Source organism: Fusarium redolens (assembly GCF_020744475.1).
Source record: "Fusarium redolens strain MPI-CAGE-AT-0023 chromosome Unknown BKA55scaffold_3, whole genome shotgun sequence".
In the NCBI taxonomy this organism is placed as follows: Eukaryota; Fungi; Ascomycota; class Sordariomycetes; order Hypocreales; family Nectriaceae; genus Fusarium; species Fusarium redolens.
In genome coordinates, this window is record NW_025763666.1 from 981,246 (window position 1) to 993,721 (window position 12,476).

Consider the following 12,476-nt stretch of genomic DNA (forward strand, 5'->3'; position numbering starts at 1 on the left):
CCATAAAAGTCGTTTCTGTTGTAGGCTTCATCACCATGCGTCTGTAAAGACCACATGAATGATAATGTGTACCAATTGAATCCCGCCTTCTAAAACCAAGTTTAGGCCAGCTCGTCGGCCATGTCGACCTCTTGCTGAAGAAGAGTGAGGCCAATGCGGATGGTGCCGAAAGGTACTTTGTCGGCAATCCCATCTTGCTCAACGGCGATGGCGTTCTTAGTTGCAAGAATGAGAACATGCATGAAAGCCTCCGATGCAAACTTCTTGGAGTTGGCAGGATCGTCGAGCTCGTCGGTAAGAGTGCTGAAATCGATCCAGCGACAGCCAGTTCGGTCGCGAGAACGAGTATATCCTTTAGATTCCACGCGAGAAGTGGCATAGCCTAGGAAGTCAAGAGCAGAGGCATCAATAACTGCACCAGAGCCCTGTGTGTCGTCGCCATTGGCAAATTGGAGATCGCCCATGAAGCCTTCATCACCGATAGAAGAGTCCTGAGAATGGAGCATCGCCAGGTCGTCAGAACCATGCGGCAGCCCAAGCTGATCACTCCAGCGCTCAATAGGACGGATTGCGCTACCGCGGGCATGTAGAGGACTTGGAGCAGGGAATCTTTTCTGTGCGCTACCCTGTCCCCGGATAGACGAACCTGGGGCGGCAGAGGGAGGACGACTCCAGGGAGCCATGGATGAGGAGTGGCGATCTTCGAGACCCTTTGCTGCATCCATTCCCATCTCAGGGGCAATGTCTTCACCAAACATGATAACACCCATGTCATAATCAACACCACGTCCAAGCTCATTGGCATGATCCACCTTCTGGCGGACATTTCGTTCTTCATTCTGCTCGTCTTTGAAAGCTTCAGCAGAAACACGGCGGCGGCCCCGCGTCACAGGCTCTGCGTCTTGCTCAGGATTCTTTCCTTGCAGTTGTGCCAAGAGAGCCATGCCAGAGAAGTGTTCTGCGAGGGGGTGTGCCGCACCTGAAGAAGCTTTACCAATACCCGCCAGCCCATTGTCAAAAAGAAAAGCCTTCGCGTTGTGGCGTGCCTGAGCAACAGTGGTAGCAGGACGGGGTTTGTAGTTGGTCTTCATGTTGTCCAGGTAGTTCATAGACCAGCTTCGAATCTCTGTTGCAGCGACATGGTCCTTGCCGTCGATCATTTGGCGGATTCGACGGCGTCTTTGTCGTCGCAGTGGTGCTTTTGCTTCCTCAGTCGAGACTGATTCAGAGGATGGCTCGGCCGAGGAGGTGGCCTTTCTGGCAACAGGACGCTTGAGGAAAGGCTCGACGTCAGGCAAAGCATCTTCACCCATGATAATCACATTGTCTCCTCCAAGGTGCCCATTGTCGGCGCCGAGGCTGGCTGCATTAGCAGCTTGAATCTGGAGGTGCTCTTCGAAGGCCGCTGTTCCAGGAAGGGGAGGGAGTTGTGGTTCCATGTCGCCGAACTCAATGAGGTTGCCGTCTGGGTCAAAGTTAAGGTCAAGACCGGGCATGTTTTCAATATCTACGCCAAACGGATTGAAGTCCTCCACAGGGTCTTGCGCATGAAAAGGTTTCGCGAAAGGAGAATCGTGTTCAAGGTCAGTTGGAAGACGGTAGCTTCGGCCAGAATGCGAAGACTGAGGAATGTCGAAGTTGAGCAGTGAATTGCCCCGGCCTGAAGAACTGGAACCTTGAGTCATAGGAGTCATTTGAGAGACATTGCCCTGTGACGAAAATTTTGTTGATAGAAGAACCAAATCATCAACGCTAGCTAAAAGGTCGAGCTTTGGGATAGTTGACAAAGGATCAAAGGACGGGTCATCCTGCAGGGTGATTTGATGGCGCCTAGAAGGATATATCAGTACATAGGCCTTTATAAGCCAACAAAGGACGTCTTACTTTGCTTTACCCGCGTTTGGGTCCGTTTCACTTGTGTCCATAACCCGAAAGAAGGTCATCATGTCAGATTGTGTCTTTTCAGCATCTGAGAGCATATAACGGCACTGCTGGGCATAGACACGAGAGACTCCATAAAGGAGATTTCCCTGAAGACGTAGGGCCAACGGGGCTCCTGGATCGATGATGGTCTCGCATGCCTTGGGAACGTTGACTTGTTGAATTGCCTTGCGAGTCAACCGCTTCTGATTAGACTTGCCCACAGTGGCGACGAGCCTGAATCACAACGTCAGTAAGTACAAGAAGGAAAAGAGAAGAGAAATGAGGTATACCAGATGGTGGCAACCCCATACTGGGTGTTGCTGAGAACTGAAGCGATGTTAGTTGTGTCCCAGGCGATGAGATATCATGAGCTGACTTACTCTCGTGGCTATAGAACATGCTTCTCCCTTATGCGCCTTGGAATCTTTGAATGGACCTCGAAAACTCGACTAATAAGGGTAAGAGCAGGTTATCTCAAAACGAAGTTTAACTCTTGACTGCCCCTTATATCGGTAACCCGGGTTGAAGTTGGCCGCGATGCTGTAGTTAGTAGGTTAGGTTGAAGGCTTAGGAGATGATGATGCAGGGAAATGAGAACGAAATTGGAAAGAGGAGAGAAGGAACAATTTTAGTCGCGTGTAATATTGATCAAGAGGGGCCTATCGCCGAGGCAGTTTCAATGTTTGGCGACCACTGTCAAACACCTGGCACCTCAGGCAGCAGCAACTGGGAATTTACAGCACGCCTATTATGCAGGACTCTCTCCCATTGTACTGATCTGGTTCTAATTGATACATTGAGTATTAGCAATAATAAGCAAGTCCCTCTTTTTATATGTTCCGTTTGTTTCCCTTTTCCCGCTGTCACCTCTCTCCAGCTGCACTCGTTACATCCTGATGTCAGTACCTCAAGATCAGTTAAGGTATCGAGGCTGATCATCATCATTACTATCACTCCGAGTAAATACGGATGCGATCATTGATTATTGAAAAGAAAAGAGAACTCGGTACAACGATCTCGAAGTTGTTCGTGGTCAAGGTGGGTGGTGCCTCTTCACTGACATATCTATACAGCGCTTTTTCGACAGGGGTTCCTATTCGAAAAGCTGTACCTAGGCTCTACGAGTATTATATACTTCAAGAAAGAAGACTACATCGCCTCAACCATGTTGATCATTGATGCCTCTCGCTAGATGGCCGTGAGATAGACCTGAGAGCTCAGTGGATGACGGCAGCCAACATAATCTCCAGACCCCGAGCAAAACTCAACAATCAAATCGCCTCGGTTCCGTGGTCTAGTTGGTTATGGCATCTCGTTAACACCGAGAAGGTCCCCGGTTCGATCCCGGGCGGAACCACACTTTTTGGCCATTGAACAAAGGGCATTAAGCCCTTTTTGTCTATTTGGATATTACCCTGATCAGCGGGTACAGACAGTCTTCGAGGGCTGATCCCTTTGCTTGCAAGTGATAGTGTAACAATCGAATTGATCCTATCTGAGGAATTTTGGGACCATGTCCATGACCACGAGCGAAGTGAATGTTTGCCAAGAGAAATTTGATTGCATGCAGGAAGTTGAGACTCATTTGACCATGAGCGAAGTCAAAAGTCTCGAGCATCACTGACTACTTGTGAGTTGTTCGAAGGCCAGTTCCGCTGGCAGTTAAGGCGGCGCAGAGTCCTAGAAGGGCTACGGCAGTCGAGGCACCAAAGGCATACCTCAAACCATCATAGTAAACCAGACGTGCCTTGAGTTGCACATCGGGAGGCAGTTGACGGATGTAGTCAACAGAGTGTCTAATTTTCTCAATAACCTAGATAGGAAAGCACGATTAGCATCTGATCAAGGGCTTTACGACAGAAGTTGGGGACAAGAAAAAGGGCATACTCTCCATTTATCTGGTACCTCACTCAATGCATCCGGTAGACGAACGCTAAGTGTAGTCTGCACGATGGCAGATGTGACTGAAACACCCCAGACAGTTCCCAGTGAGCGGATGAGGTACACTGTTGAGGCCGTGACAGCATGATCTATAAACTTGTCAGTTGGCAGTCTTGATCGGCAGAGAATTATATACTCACCGGCGTGATCAAATGAGGCGAGCGAAGTGAACAGTATACCCGGATAAATAATACCTTGACCAAGGTTTGCTGGAAAGACATAGACAAAATACTTCCATTTCGAATCATGAAATTGGAGCAAGGTCACCAAGCCGTTGCCCAACACCATGAGCAGAGCTCCAGTGCGTACAAGAGCAAGTAGCTTGCCCCAACGAGACATTACCACACCAGCAATAAGACCGCCAATTGGAGTCGCCAGTGATGGAATTGCAAGTCGAGCGCCGGCTGTGGTGGCTGAGTCAAGCAGAACCACCTGAAAGAAAAGCGGAAGCATGAATAGGTACTTGTGAAGGGTTCAGTTTGAATCAATAAAACTGGAAAGCTCGCTGAAACTTACCCCATATGCAGCCATGCCTGCGCAGACGTTTGCACACTGCGTTGCAATAGGTAACCTCCCTTGCAGCAAGCGAAGGGGAATAACTGGGATGGCACTCGTCTTTTCCTCGACGAGTAGGAACAGAGCAAACAAGAAAACACTCCCAATCAAGGCTCCAATTACCCAAGGACTACCCCAGGGAAGCTCGTTTCCTCCAAGGCTAAGTCCCACAAGTTGAACTGAAATAGCTACAACGAGGAGAAGAGATCCAGAGAAGTCGACTCTGTGCCAGACAGTACCTAGGTTGCCATCGAGCGAAAAACCTCCAGACTGATCAGAGACAACTAGAGCTCCAATGATCAGTGCCAAGATTGAGATTGGAACTTGAAAGAGAAAACACCACCTCCAACCAATATGGTCGGCAATCGAGCCACCAAAAGAAGCTCCAGAAATAGCCCCAAAGCCATAAATACCGTTCTGAAGAGCCTGGTACATGCCACGCTTTCGAAATGGGATCATGTCTGAGTTTACAATAGTAGCTTTCAAAGATTAGTAACAATGAGTTGAGGATTTTCGAGTTACACTTACCCATTGTCATCAAGCCTCCACCACCAAACCCAGTCAATGCCCGCATGACATTGAGAAAGATGACGTTTTTCGCAACACCACATCCAAGACATCCAAAGGCAAACGTAATTGTCGAAATAAAGAAACACAAACGTCGCCCAAATATATCAGATACTCTCCCGTAAAGAGGTTGGAACGCCGTGCTAGTGACGAGATATGATGTAGTTAACCATGAAGCTGTGTTTGCGGCATCGAACTCGGAGCTGATTACGGCATAAGTCGCAGCGGTGATGGTACTATCGAGGCCGTAGAGGAAGACGTTAGACATTATTGCTAGCTGAATCCAGGTGAAACCACGAGGAGGTTTCCAATTATCTTCCTCAGGAGCTTGTAGAAGTGGTTGATCCTCACGAGGCTCCAGGGTATCATTTTCAAGGTTACTTTGTTGTGAAGGGCCCAATACCTCAGGATCGTGATATGCGAGAGACGAGTTCCTCATGATGAGACGATTTATAGTGATTGGGGATTCTTGATTTCCAATGATACCGAATATCGTAAGTAGTTTGGAAGACGGACGTTGACAATATTGCGGCTGAAAATGCCATTTATATTTCGAAAATTGTGAATAAAAAATCCGACACAACGTGGGGCATCAAACGGATCGTCGGCCATGACTCAACTTCAAGGACCCAGGAACATTGACGTATTGCAGAGATATCGATGGTGAAATTTCGCTTTGAAATCACGTATTGACCTATCCAATACAAACCAGCAGATCATTACCTTGTTACACAGGGGTAGTTTGGTACCTATTGAAACTGGTACACAATTAACAGCTGTGCAGAGCATATTCATGATTATAATCCCGAATAGATTTCTTTTAGGAAGCATGATATATAGAAGTTTGACAGGAGTTATTCCTCTGTCACACTTTGTCTCAACCACTCGAAGATGCCCAACGGCTGGAAATTATTCACTTACAAAAACAAGTATAATTCTATTGTTTGGTTCACCTTGTTGTGATAAACCAAAGTCGGAAACTGAAGTAATAATGTTCACGGCTTCTTATGTTCAGCCAACTAACTTGAAGAGCACATAAACAGCTTGTTTCGAGATCTCGGTACGCCGCCCTTGAAAGAACTCGGATGGTGATAGGATGTTGCTTTTAGGACATGCCAGTGTGCGAAGGATAATAATTATGAGACAGAATAATAACAGTTTAGGAATAAACTCCACCTAACGTTAGTTAAACATATTTATTCGAGTTGTCCGGATAATTTCATCGACCCTCTTGTCTTATGGACTCGTTGTGTTCTTCTCTCACTGAATTAGGTACAGACCTGGAAAGTTACCTATTGATGGGTTCATGCCCGAATGCATGCGATATCATAACCATGGGAGGAAGGAGCTATTGCAGGTCGAGCTGCAGTCATTGTAAGCCCGCTTTAGGCAGGAACGCAGTCTACTACAGCAAACCTCCACTCACATCAACCATTTATCTTATGTGAAATGCAACACTCTGACCAAAAAGCCAAGAGAATCCCATACTTCAAAAACAGGATTCCAAGGACTAACTCTACGTGTTGACGTCGTGAACAAATCGCGCAAGAGAGACATTAACTGTCGAAGTTCACCTCGTGCCACAACAGTCACGCAACGCCATCAACAAATCAGCAAATACACAGAAAGCATTGTTTCGATACGGGCTTTCCCGGCAACCCTCTCGGAAAGAGAGGTAAACTACTGCGAATAGGACACCACTCATCCTACCGAATTCAAGGGTCCAACCATCCAACATAGCCCTATGATCCCGCCCAAGGCCTACGCATCGCGAGGAAAGAAAGCCAAGGACTTGGAATAACAAGATACGGTTCTGGTATAAAATAATTTGTAGAAATAAGATTGTATAATAGGTAAGGCCATTTTACTCATTGTCACCTGGTATCGATTTTATTGACATTCTAAAAAAAAACTTCGAGGAACGAAAAGAGTCGACATCTATTGTTTTCAACGTTTCCTTTCTATTCCAGCTACGATACTAACCCAGGTTGTCATGCACCTCGATGCACGTCAGAAGACACTCACCGCCCTCTATCACTATCAGAGCGCAACCTGCAGATTTGTGTGTGTGCCAGGTTGAGCAAGATGTACATTTGAACTTTGGAACGACGGCCGCTATTCATCACTCCCACTCAACACTTCCGTGCGAACCGTGCCGCTTCCCCTGAAGTATGAGCCGTAACTAACTGAATTCAACCGAGGGCCTTGACACCTCGGTGAAATGGGTCCGGATCAGCCGCTTGCAAGCAGATAGATTCCTCTTTTCCCACCGGAGAAAACGGGGTATCCAATAGTGCCTCATGAGTACCTGGTGCGGACAATAACTACATACCAACCTACCTAGGTACTGATAAGATGCGATCTGAAAGTGGCCTTTGATGCCCCGCGGGCTGTTCCTGCATCTGAGACGCGCCAAAAGTCACAAGTTTAGAATTCCATATCTGGTGATCAAGCAAGCCCCCCGCTTTTGATCAACAACTCTTCACACCAAGAGGCTGACTTATAGCATCTATCAAATGGCTTGGAGCAAAGATGAGCAGGACACCACTTCGTCGAGGTCTTCAGGTCCTTCAGACTTCGACGAATGTGGGGAAAGGATGCCAAGCTAAACCTATTCGAAGCTTGGAAGAAGAGGTGGGTGTTGAGCTTTCGCAAGGATAGCGTTCTTTCAGAATCCCAAAAGAATAGCCAGGTCTGGCATCATAGGCCGGCCCGACCACGCGGTTCACAGCGGTTAGGAAGATCGGCAACCTTACTGTAAGGAAATAATGGAAGCTGCACCAACATTCTTGCAAAGGACAGGGCAAGACGAAACGGAAATTAAAACAAACTTGGTCCTGGAAATGCAAGCTCGACGTCAAATACATCATTCAGCTCCACCACTTGGCACAAGCTCGACCGCCGTCTTGAACAAAACCGGATTCAGATACCGTCAACACCGCCGTTGTGCAACATTGGCTTCCGTCAGTTACGCTGCTACTTCTGTTTATGCCAGGGAACTTCTCACAGCCAAGAAAACACCCGCCAGCCGTCTTATCCATTGGCCATCTGGACTTCTGGACTTTTAGGCCTCTCTCCCCGCCCCAGAGACTCTCCCCCCCCCCCAGAGACTCTCCCCCCCCCCAGAGACTCTCCCCCCCTGCACAAATAGCCCGATCATTATCCACAGCATAAACAACCCCGCCATTCACAGTGGGTAAATGTCCTCCGAGGCCTCGCCGGAAAACTGTCCGTGATACCCCGCTATCACCGTATCTTGTCGAAGCATCCATGGAAGCTCGTTATGCCAACTAAGGAAACCGCCCGAACATGTCTTCAGGGGAGCTTGCTGACGGTTGTCCCTAATTAGGGATGTTACTGTGCAGCCTCTAGATCCTCTTGTGCACCCTGCATTCGCATTTGTTGGAGTTGTGGCGGCTGTAGAGAGCTTGTGCAGGAGAGCTTGTGACACGAATACACACTGGGCGGCATCAACAAGCTTTCTTAACAGTGCCCATAAGCAAGAGACTTTTGTTCAAGACTTGCATTGAACAGAACGCGTCATGATGCTTTCGATGGTCCTCCACAGCATCATCGTCGTGTCTTTTCTCACGTGTCCCCGCATCTCAGTCCCCCTTGCAACCTCCACGCCAGAGAAACCCACGCCACGATGCGATACGGCTGCCCAGCCTAGACCTTGGCTCGGGTTGAACCTGGTACTTCTCCGAAGTGCTCCGCTCGCCAATAGGTTTGTTGTACTCTGTACTCCTCCGAGCTGGGCTCTTCACCTCGCTCGCTTGCTTGCTTCCCACCATCCTCTCCTGCATACCTGGAAACTACATGCATGTTTATCCGCGGCTGTGCATCAGACTCCTGGGCATCCTGACCCTCCTTGTCTTACCTAGCTTGGCGCCTTTAACACCGGTCAAAAAGGCCATAATTCTGGCTCCCGCACACTTTAACAGGTCTCACTTATCTTGCCTTCTGACTTCCCACGGACCGTTCAAGCGTCCCAGCCGCCTGCCGTGTGATCCTGTTACTGTCTCGTATCGCTACTTAACCTCAGTATTCCCAATACTTCTCTTGGACTGATGCTCGAGCTGTCGTGTGCTTGCCCTCTTCCACTTAGCTCTCAACTGTGCTTCCTCCACCGCAATCTGCCATCATGACGGGCGCCCTTGCAACCCCTCGGTATAGCAACGACGACTTCGAGACAGCCTCTATCCGTTCTGCTGCTCCTTCTTATGGTGAGTAGGCAAAAGTACTTGCTATTCCAAGTATCCCGCTGGGATATCGGCTCTACTTATACACCAGACTGGAGCTCGATGCTAGAGATCCACTACCTGGCACGAGACCTGCCTTACTGACCTGTTCGTTGCCTCAGTCTCGGAAGCTCCCTCATACCACTCAACAAACCCATACCCCGAGACTTTGCCATCATACACCCCTCCAGCTCGGTCTCACGCGGTTGCGAGGTCTTTAGTTCCCCAGGGCAGCGGTACCTCAACTCCACGCCAGCAGACGATCGGCCTGCCTCCAGTACCTGCTCTTCCTCTGCGATCCCAACCGAACTTGAACAACTTTCGTATCGCGACATGGTCCTCCGTCTCTAGCAACCCCGCCGCCCGGCACTACCAGAATGTCGCGAACCGGCGGTTGACTGCTCAGCGAGATCCTGTAGACAGCCTTCGTCGAGTCATGACCGATGTTAGCGAGCAAGAACAAGAGCGATACATAACCAGGCCGTTGGAGGATCCCTATCTGGTTGGCGAGGTGGCTGCTGCGCGTGCCCGCACAGAGCGACTTGCACGAGAGTCAGGGGATGATATTCTTCTGCGAGAAGATCGCCAGTGGGACTGGTTCTTAGGTAAGTTAGAAAACAAGCTTGTCGAGTGTTATGTTGCAGCCGCTAAAGTTGAAGTAGCTCGAATGAGGGACTCGGATGACCGGCAGCGAAACTGGACTCCGACAAATCCATACAGGCGTGAGGTGGAGGCTGGGAGCCGAAAGAAGCTCCTACGTCGCATTGGAGGACGACGCTTGCTATGATTTTCCTCTGTTGATCTCTGCCTTTCGTGTTTTCTTGCATCTCTATTGCGCTGGTTCGCTATTGTTATGTCATTTACGTTGGCTGAAACGCCATTGTTGCATTCTCATGGCGTTTGATGATCTAGATTGGGTTGTCAGGATGAGGCATGGCATGTGAGTTGGGGTTCTCAAATTGTCAACTGCACTCCGATCGATGGCATGAAATGGTCGTCGTGAGTATATTCTTCTCTTCTGTCACTCGTTTTCAAACGTAGGGTAGCATAGGGTTTGGTGACCGTGGACTGGTATTAGGTAGCTTACCCCTCAAATGGGATGAATATTCAAACTTCCTTGAGACATTTTGTGTCAATACTTTGGAGACATCGTGTTAGCATAGACTTTGTGATTATAATCGAAGCTAGATACGGTCAACTTCTCCGCCATTTCTCTACCTGTTTGCAAAAGATATGATACACGTCCAATAACGCCATGCCCGATGTACATATAATTGTATGCCTCCGTAACTCGACGGCAGCTCAAAACCTCCCCCGACGTACACGTCGACCACTCGATGAAGGGTCGACAGAATAGGTGTTAGATTGTTGTTTGACTAAGGCTTGTTTAACCCTTGCTCTTGCTGTTCAGGAGAAGAGCAACAATAAGTCTATATGATAGTTAGCATAAGTGAAACACAATGCAAGTTCATCAATGACGTACCCATAGAGGCCAAGAACTTCACCGAAGATAAGAATCAGGACCATGCCAACAAAGATCCTAGACTGTTCCATATAAGCACGAACGCCAGTGTCGCCGACAATTCCGATGCAGTAGCCAGCGGCAAGACCAGTCATGCCGACTGCAATGCCACATCCGAGATGCAGGAAACCCCTGATATTGTTAGTGTTCATTTTCGTTGATGAGACTTTGCGTCGACGTACGAAAACAAGCTGTAGTTCTTGCCAGGGTCGAGATCCTCAGCGATGAGGACGGAGATGACGAGCGAGTAAACGGCAATAATACCGGACATGACGACGGGAATCAGACACTGCGGCAGGCGTCAGCGATGGCCTTGATTGAGCTGGAGGACAGTTGTACCTTCATAATGAGGTCTGGTCTAAATGTACCGACACCAGCAATGCCGATGCCAGACTTGGCTGTGCCATAAGCAGCACCAATACCTATCGGAGTCGTTCAGTATTCGATCTGGGTCATATCGCATCGTGTAAAGAGGGAGGAAATATCGTACATCCGAAGATCATTGCAGCTGCAATTCCGGCCTACAAACTCGCAGCATCAGCATTCGCGTCCACCCCTAGTTTCAGGCCAACAGAAAGGCCAGCGCGGGGATACTCACCATCCCAATAAAGGGGGCAAACTTGGGGGCGAGCTCTGATTCTGCCATGGTGAGGATATGAAGCCGTTGGCGAGCTCTAGTGTCAATGGGCGACGTGAGAGTTGACGTTGATAGCTTGATGATGATGTAGCCTGCTACTGGCCAAGGCTACCAGAGGAGTTGGAAGCTGATGTGGAAAGCCACATTAGAACGGGTTAATTTGACCAATGACAAGCGAGTGGCTTTCGTCCCATCACGTGACTGAATCAGCCATCCAGTCTCGAAGAATTCAGGACTCGAGACGATGCACAAAGCAAAATACCCTCCAATCAATATCAAGAAATATACCTACTTAAGATTCTATAATAAGGTAAAGATAATAAACTTCTTACTATTCTTGTATATGTACCTCTACCTGGTCGACTTGACTCGTGATTCCATAAATAAATAAGGTTGTCAAATAATTAAAGTACCTGCTAATAATGGGAAATAACGGGCTTCTTAGGTATTCCTGACTTTATCGTCCTCCACTTGGGGAGGGAGCCCATATGGATGGTTTCCAAGTTTTTTCTTTGTCTAGGTAGGTCGTTATGATTGTTCTCCTTGAACCTTATTCGACGCTTAAAGTCGAGATTAGCTATCCCTTCGAAGCTGCCTTAGTATTAGTGAGCGTTGCCCTGTATCATTGACCAAGACTGAAAGGCCGAGACAGCCGACAATACCTGGTCTTTGGCGGCATTTGATTCCACAGCTCCAGTCACAGAAGAATTGGATGCAATCAAAGCCAAGGACAGCATGGAGATGCCTATCTGCTGATATTGTTCTCGGCAACTCTCGTCAGTAAAATTGCTCGAGTTCAGCCATGACAAACGACAAACAATAGCAATCAGCAAACACCCACTGCATAATCAAAGGATGCAGGTTAATGTTAGAAGTAAGAATCAACGGCCACTAGCGTGCCCCTTGTGCCCCTCCAGACTCAACAGGAGGTTTAATTGCCGTAACTCCCGTCTATGGCAACCACTGTATCAATTAACCTTTGAATTGAATTCGACTCACCACAAAGGGTCCATTACGAACAAAGATCCTGTGCAACGAGTAAACGAGTACACGGGCACAATTGAGCGACGACAGAGGAGATATGACATGT

At 48.3% G+C, this 12,476-nt stretch overlaps 5 protein-coding genes and 1 non-coding gene across 6 annotated transcripts; 3 read left to right on the top strand and 3 right to left on the bottom strand.

Annotated features, from left to right (window-relative positions):
• Positions 1-101: 101 nt before the first annotated feature.
• BKA55DRAFT_635645 (Rec8 like protein-domain-containing protein) lies at positions 102-2,553 on the bottom strand (the record flags this gene model as incomplete). Its single annotated transcript, XM_046197012.1, has 4 exons — positions 2,304-2,553; positions 2,214-2,250; positions 1,885-2,157; positions 102-1,830 (listed from the first exon to the last, which is right to left on the bottom strand). Exons 1-4 carry the CDS (start codon positions 2,320-2,322, stop codon positions 102-104), a joined length of 2,058 nt encoding a protein of 685 aa, XP_046053737.1. The 5' UTR covers positions 2,323-2,553.
• A 653-nt stretch (positions 2,554-3,206) lies between these two features.
• On the top strand, positions 3,207-3,280 carry BKA55DRAFT_t55. The gene has a single exon. It is a non-coding gene; the product is annotated as a tRNA-Val (tRNA).
• Positions 3,227-5,743, bottom strand: BKA55DRAFT_230781 (major facilitator superfamily-domain-containing protein). Its single transcript, XM_046185270.1, has 5 exons — positions 4,948-5,743; positions 4,381-4,898; positions 4,005-4,326; positions 3,811-3,953; positions 3,227-3,736 (listed from the first exon to the last, which is right to left on the bottom strand). Exons 1-5 carry the CDS (start codon positions 5,423-5,425, stop codon positions 3,548-3,550), a joined length of 1,650 nt encoding a protein of 549 aa, XP_046053738.1. The 5' UTR covers positions 5,426-5,743; the 3' UTR covers positions 3,227-3,547.
• Positions 5,744-8,393: 2,650 nt separating this feature from the next.
• Positions 8,394-9,359, top strand: BKA55DRAFT_230894 (uncharacterized protein). The gene is made up of 3 exons (XM_046185272.1): positions 8,394-8,713; positions 8,871-9,212; positions 9,280-9,359. Exons 1-2 carry the CDS (start codon positions 8,529-8,531, stop codon positions 9,055-9,057), a joined length of 372 nt encoding a protein of 123 aa, XP_046053739.1. The 5' UTR covers positions 8,394-8,528; the 3' UTR covers positions 9,058-9,212; positions 9,280-9,359.
• On the top strand, positions 9,131-10,014 carry BKA55DRAFT_534958 (uncharacterized protein; the record flags this gene model as incomplete). The annotated part of the gene is made up of 3 exons (XM_046189652.1): positions 9,131-9,212; positions 9,350-9,832; positions 9,890-10,014. The coding sequence occupies 3 exons, from the start codon at positions 9,131-9,133 to the stop codon at positions 10,012-10,014; spliced, it is 690 nt and encodes a 229-aa protein (XP_046053740.1).
• A 600-nt stretch (positions 10,015-10,614) lies between these two features.
• Positions 10,615-11,395, bottom strand: BKA55DRAFT_590416 (vacuolar ATPase proteolipid subunit C; the record flags this gene model as incomplete). Its single annotated transcript, XM_046195085.1, has 6 exons — positions 10,615-10,657; positions 10,711-10,881; positions 10,932-11,038; positions 11,089-11,171; positions 11,240-11,270; positions 11,348-11,395. The coding sequence occupies 6 exons, from the start codon at positions 11,393-11,395 to the stop codon at positions 10,615-10,617; spliced, it is 483 nt and encodes a 160-aa protein (XP_046053741.1).
• Positions 11,396-12,476: the final 1,081 nt, after the last annotated feature.

Bases quoted from the DNA above. Each gene is read 5' to 3' on its own strand.
- BKA55DRAFT_230781 (XM_046185270.1), bottom strand. From the start codon at position 5,425: ATGAGGAACTCGTCTCTCGCATATCACGATCCTGAGGTATTGGGCCCT. The intron at 3,954-4,004 runs GTGAGTATATAA...ACAAGTTTATAG, and splicing joins CGCCTCATTTGATCACGCCG to ATCATGCTGTCACGGCCTCA. The intron at 3,737-3,810 runs GTATGCCCTTTT...TTTCCTATCTAG, and splicing joins AGGTACCAGATAAATGGAGA to GTTATTGAGAAAATTAGACA.
- BKA55DRAFT_230894 (XM_046185272.1), top strand. From the start codon at position 8,529: ATGATGCTTTCGATGGTCCTCCACAGCATCATCGTCGTGTCTTTTCTC. The intron at 8,714-8,870 runs GTTTGTTGTACT...TGTCTTACCTAG, and splicing joins AGTGCTCCGCTCGCCAATAG to CTTGGCGCCTTTAACACCGG.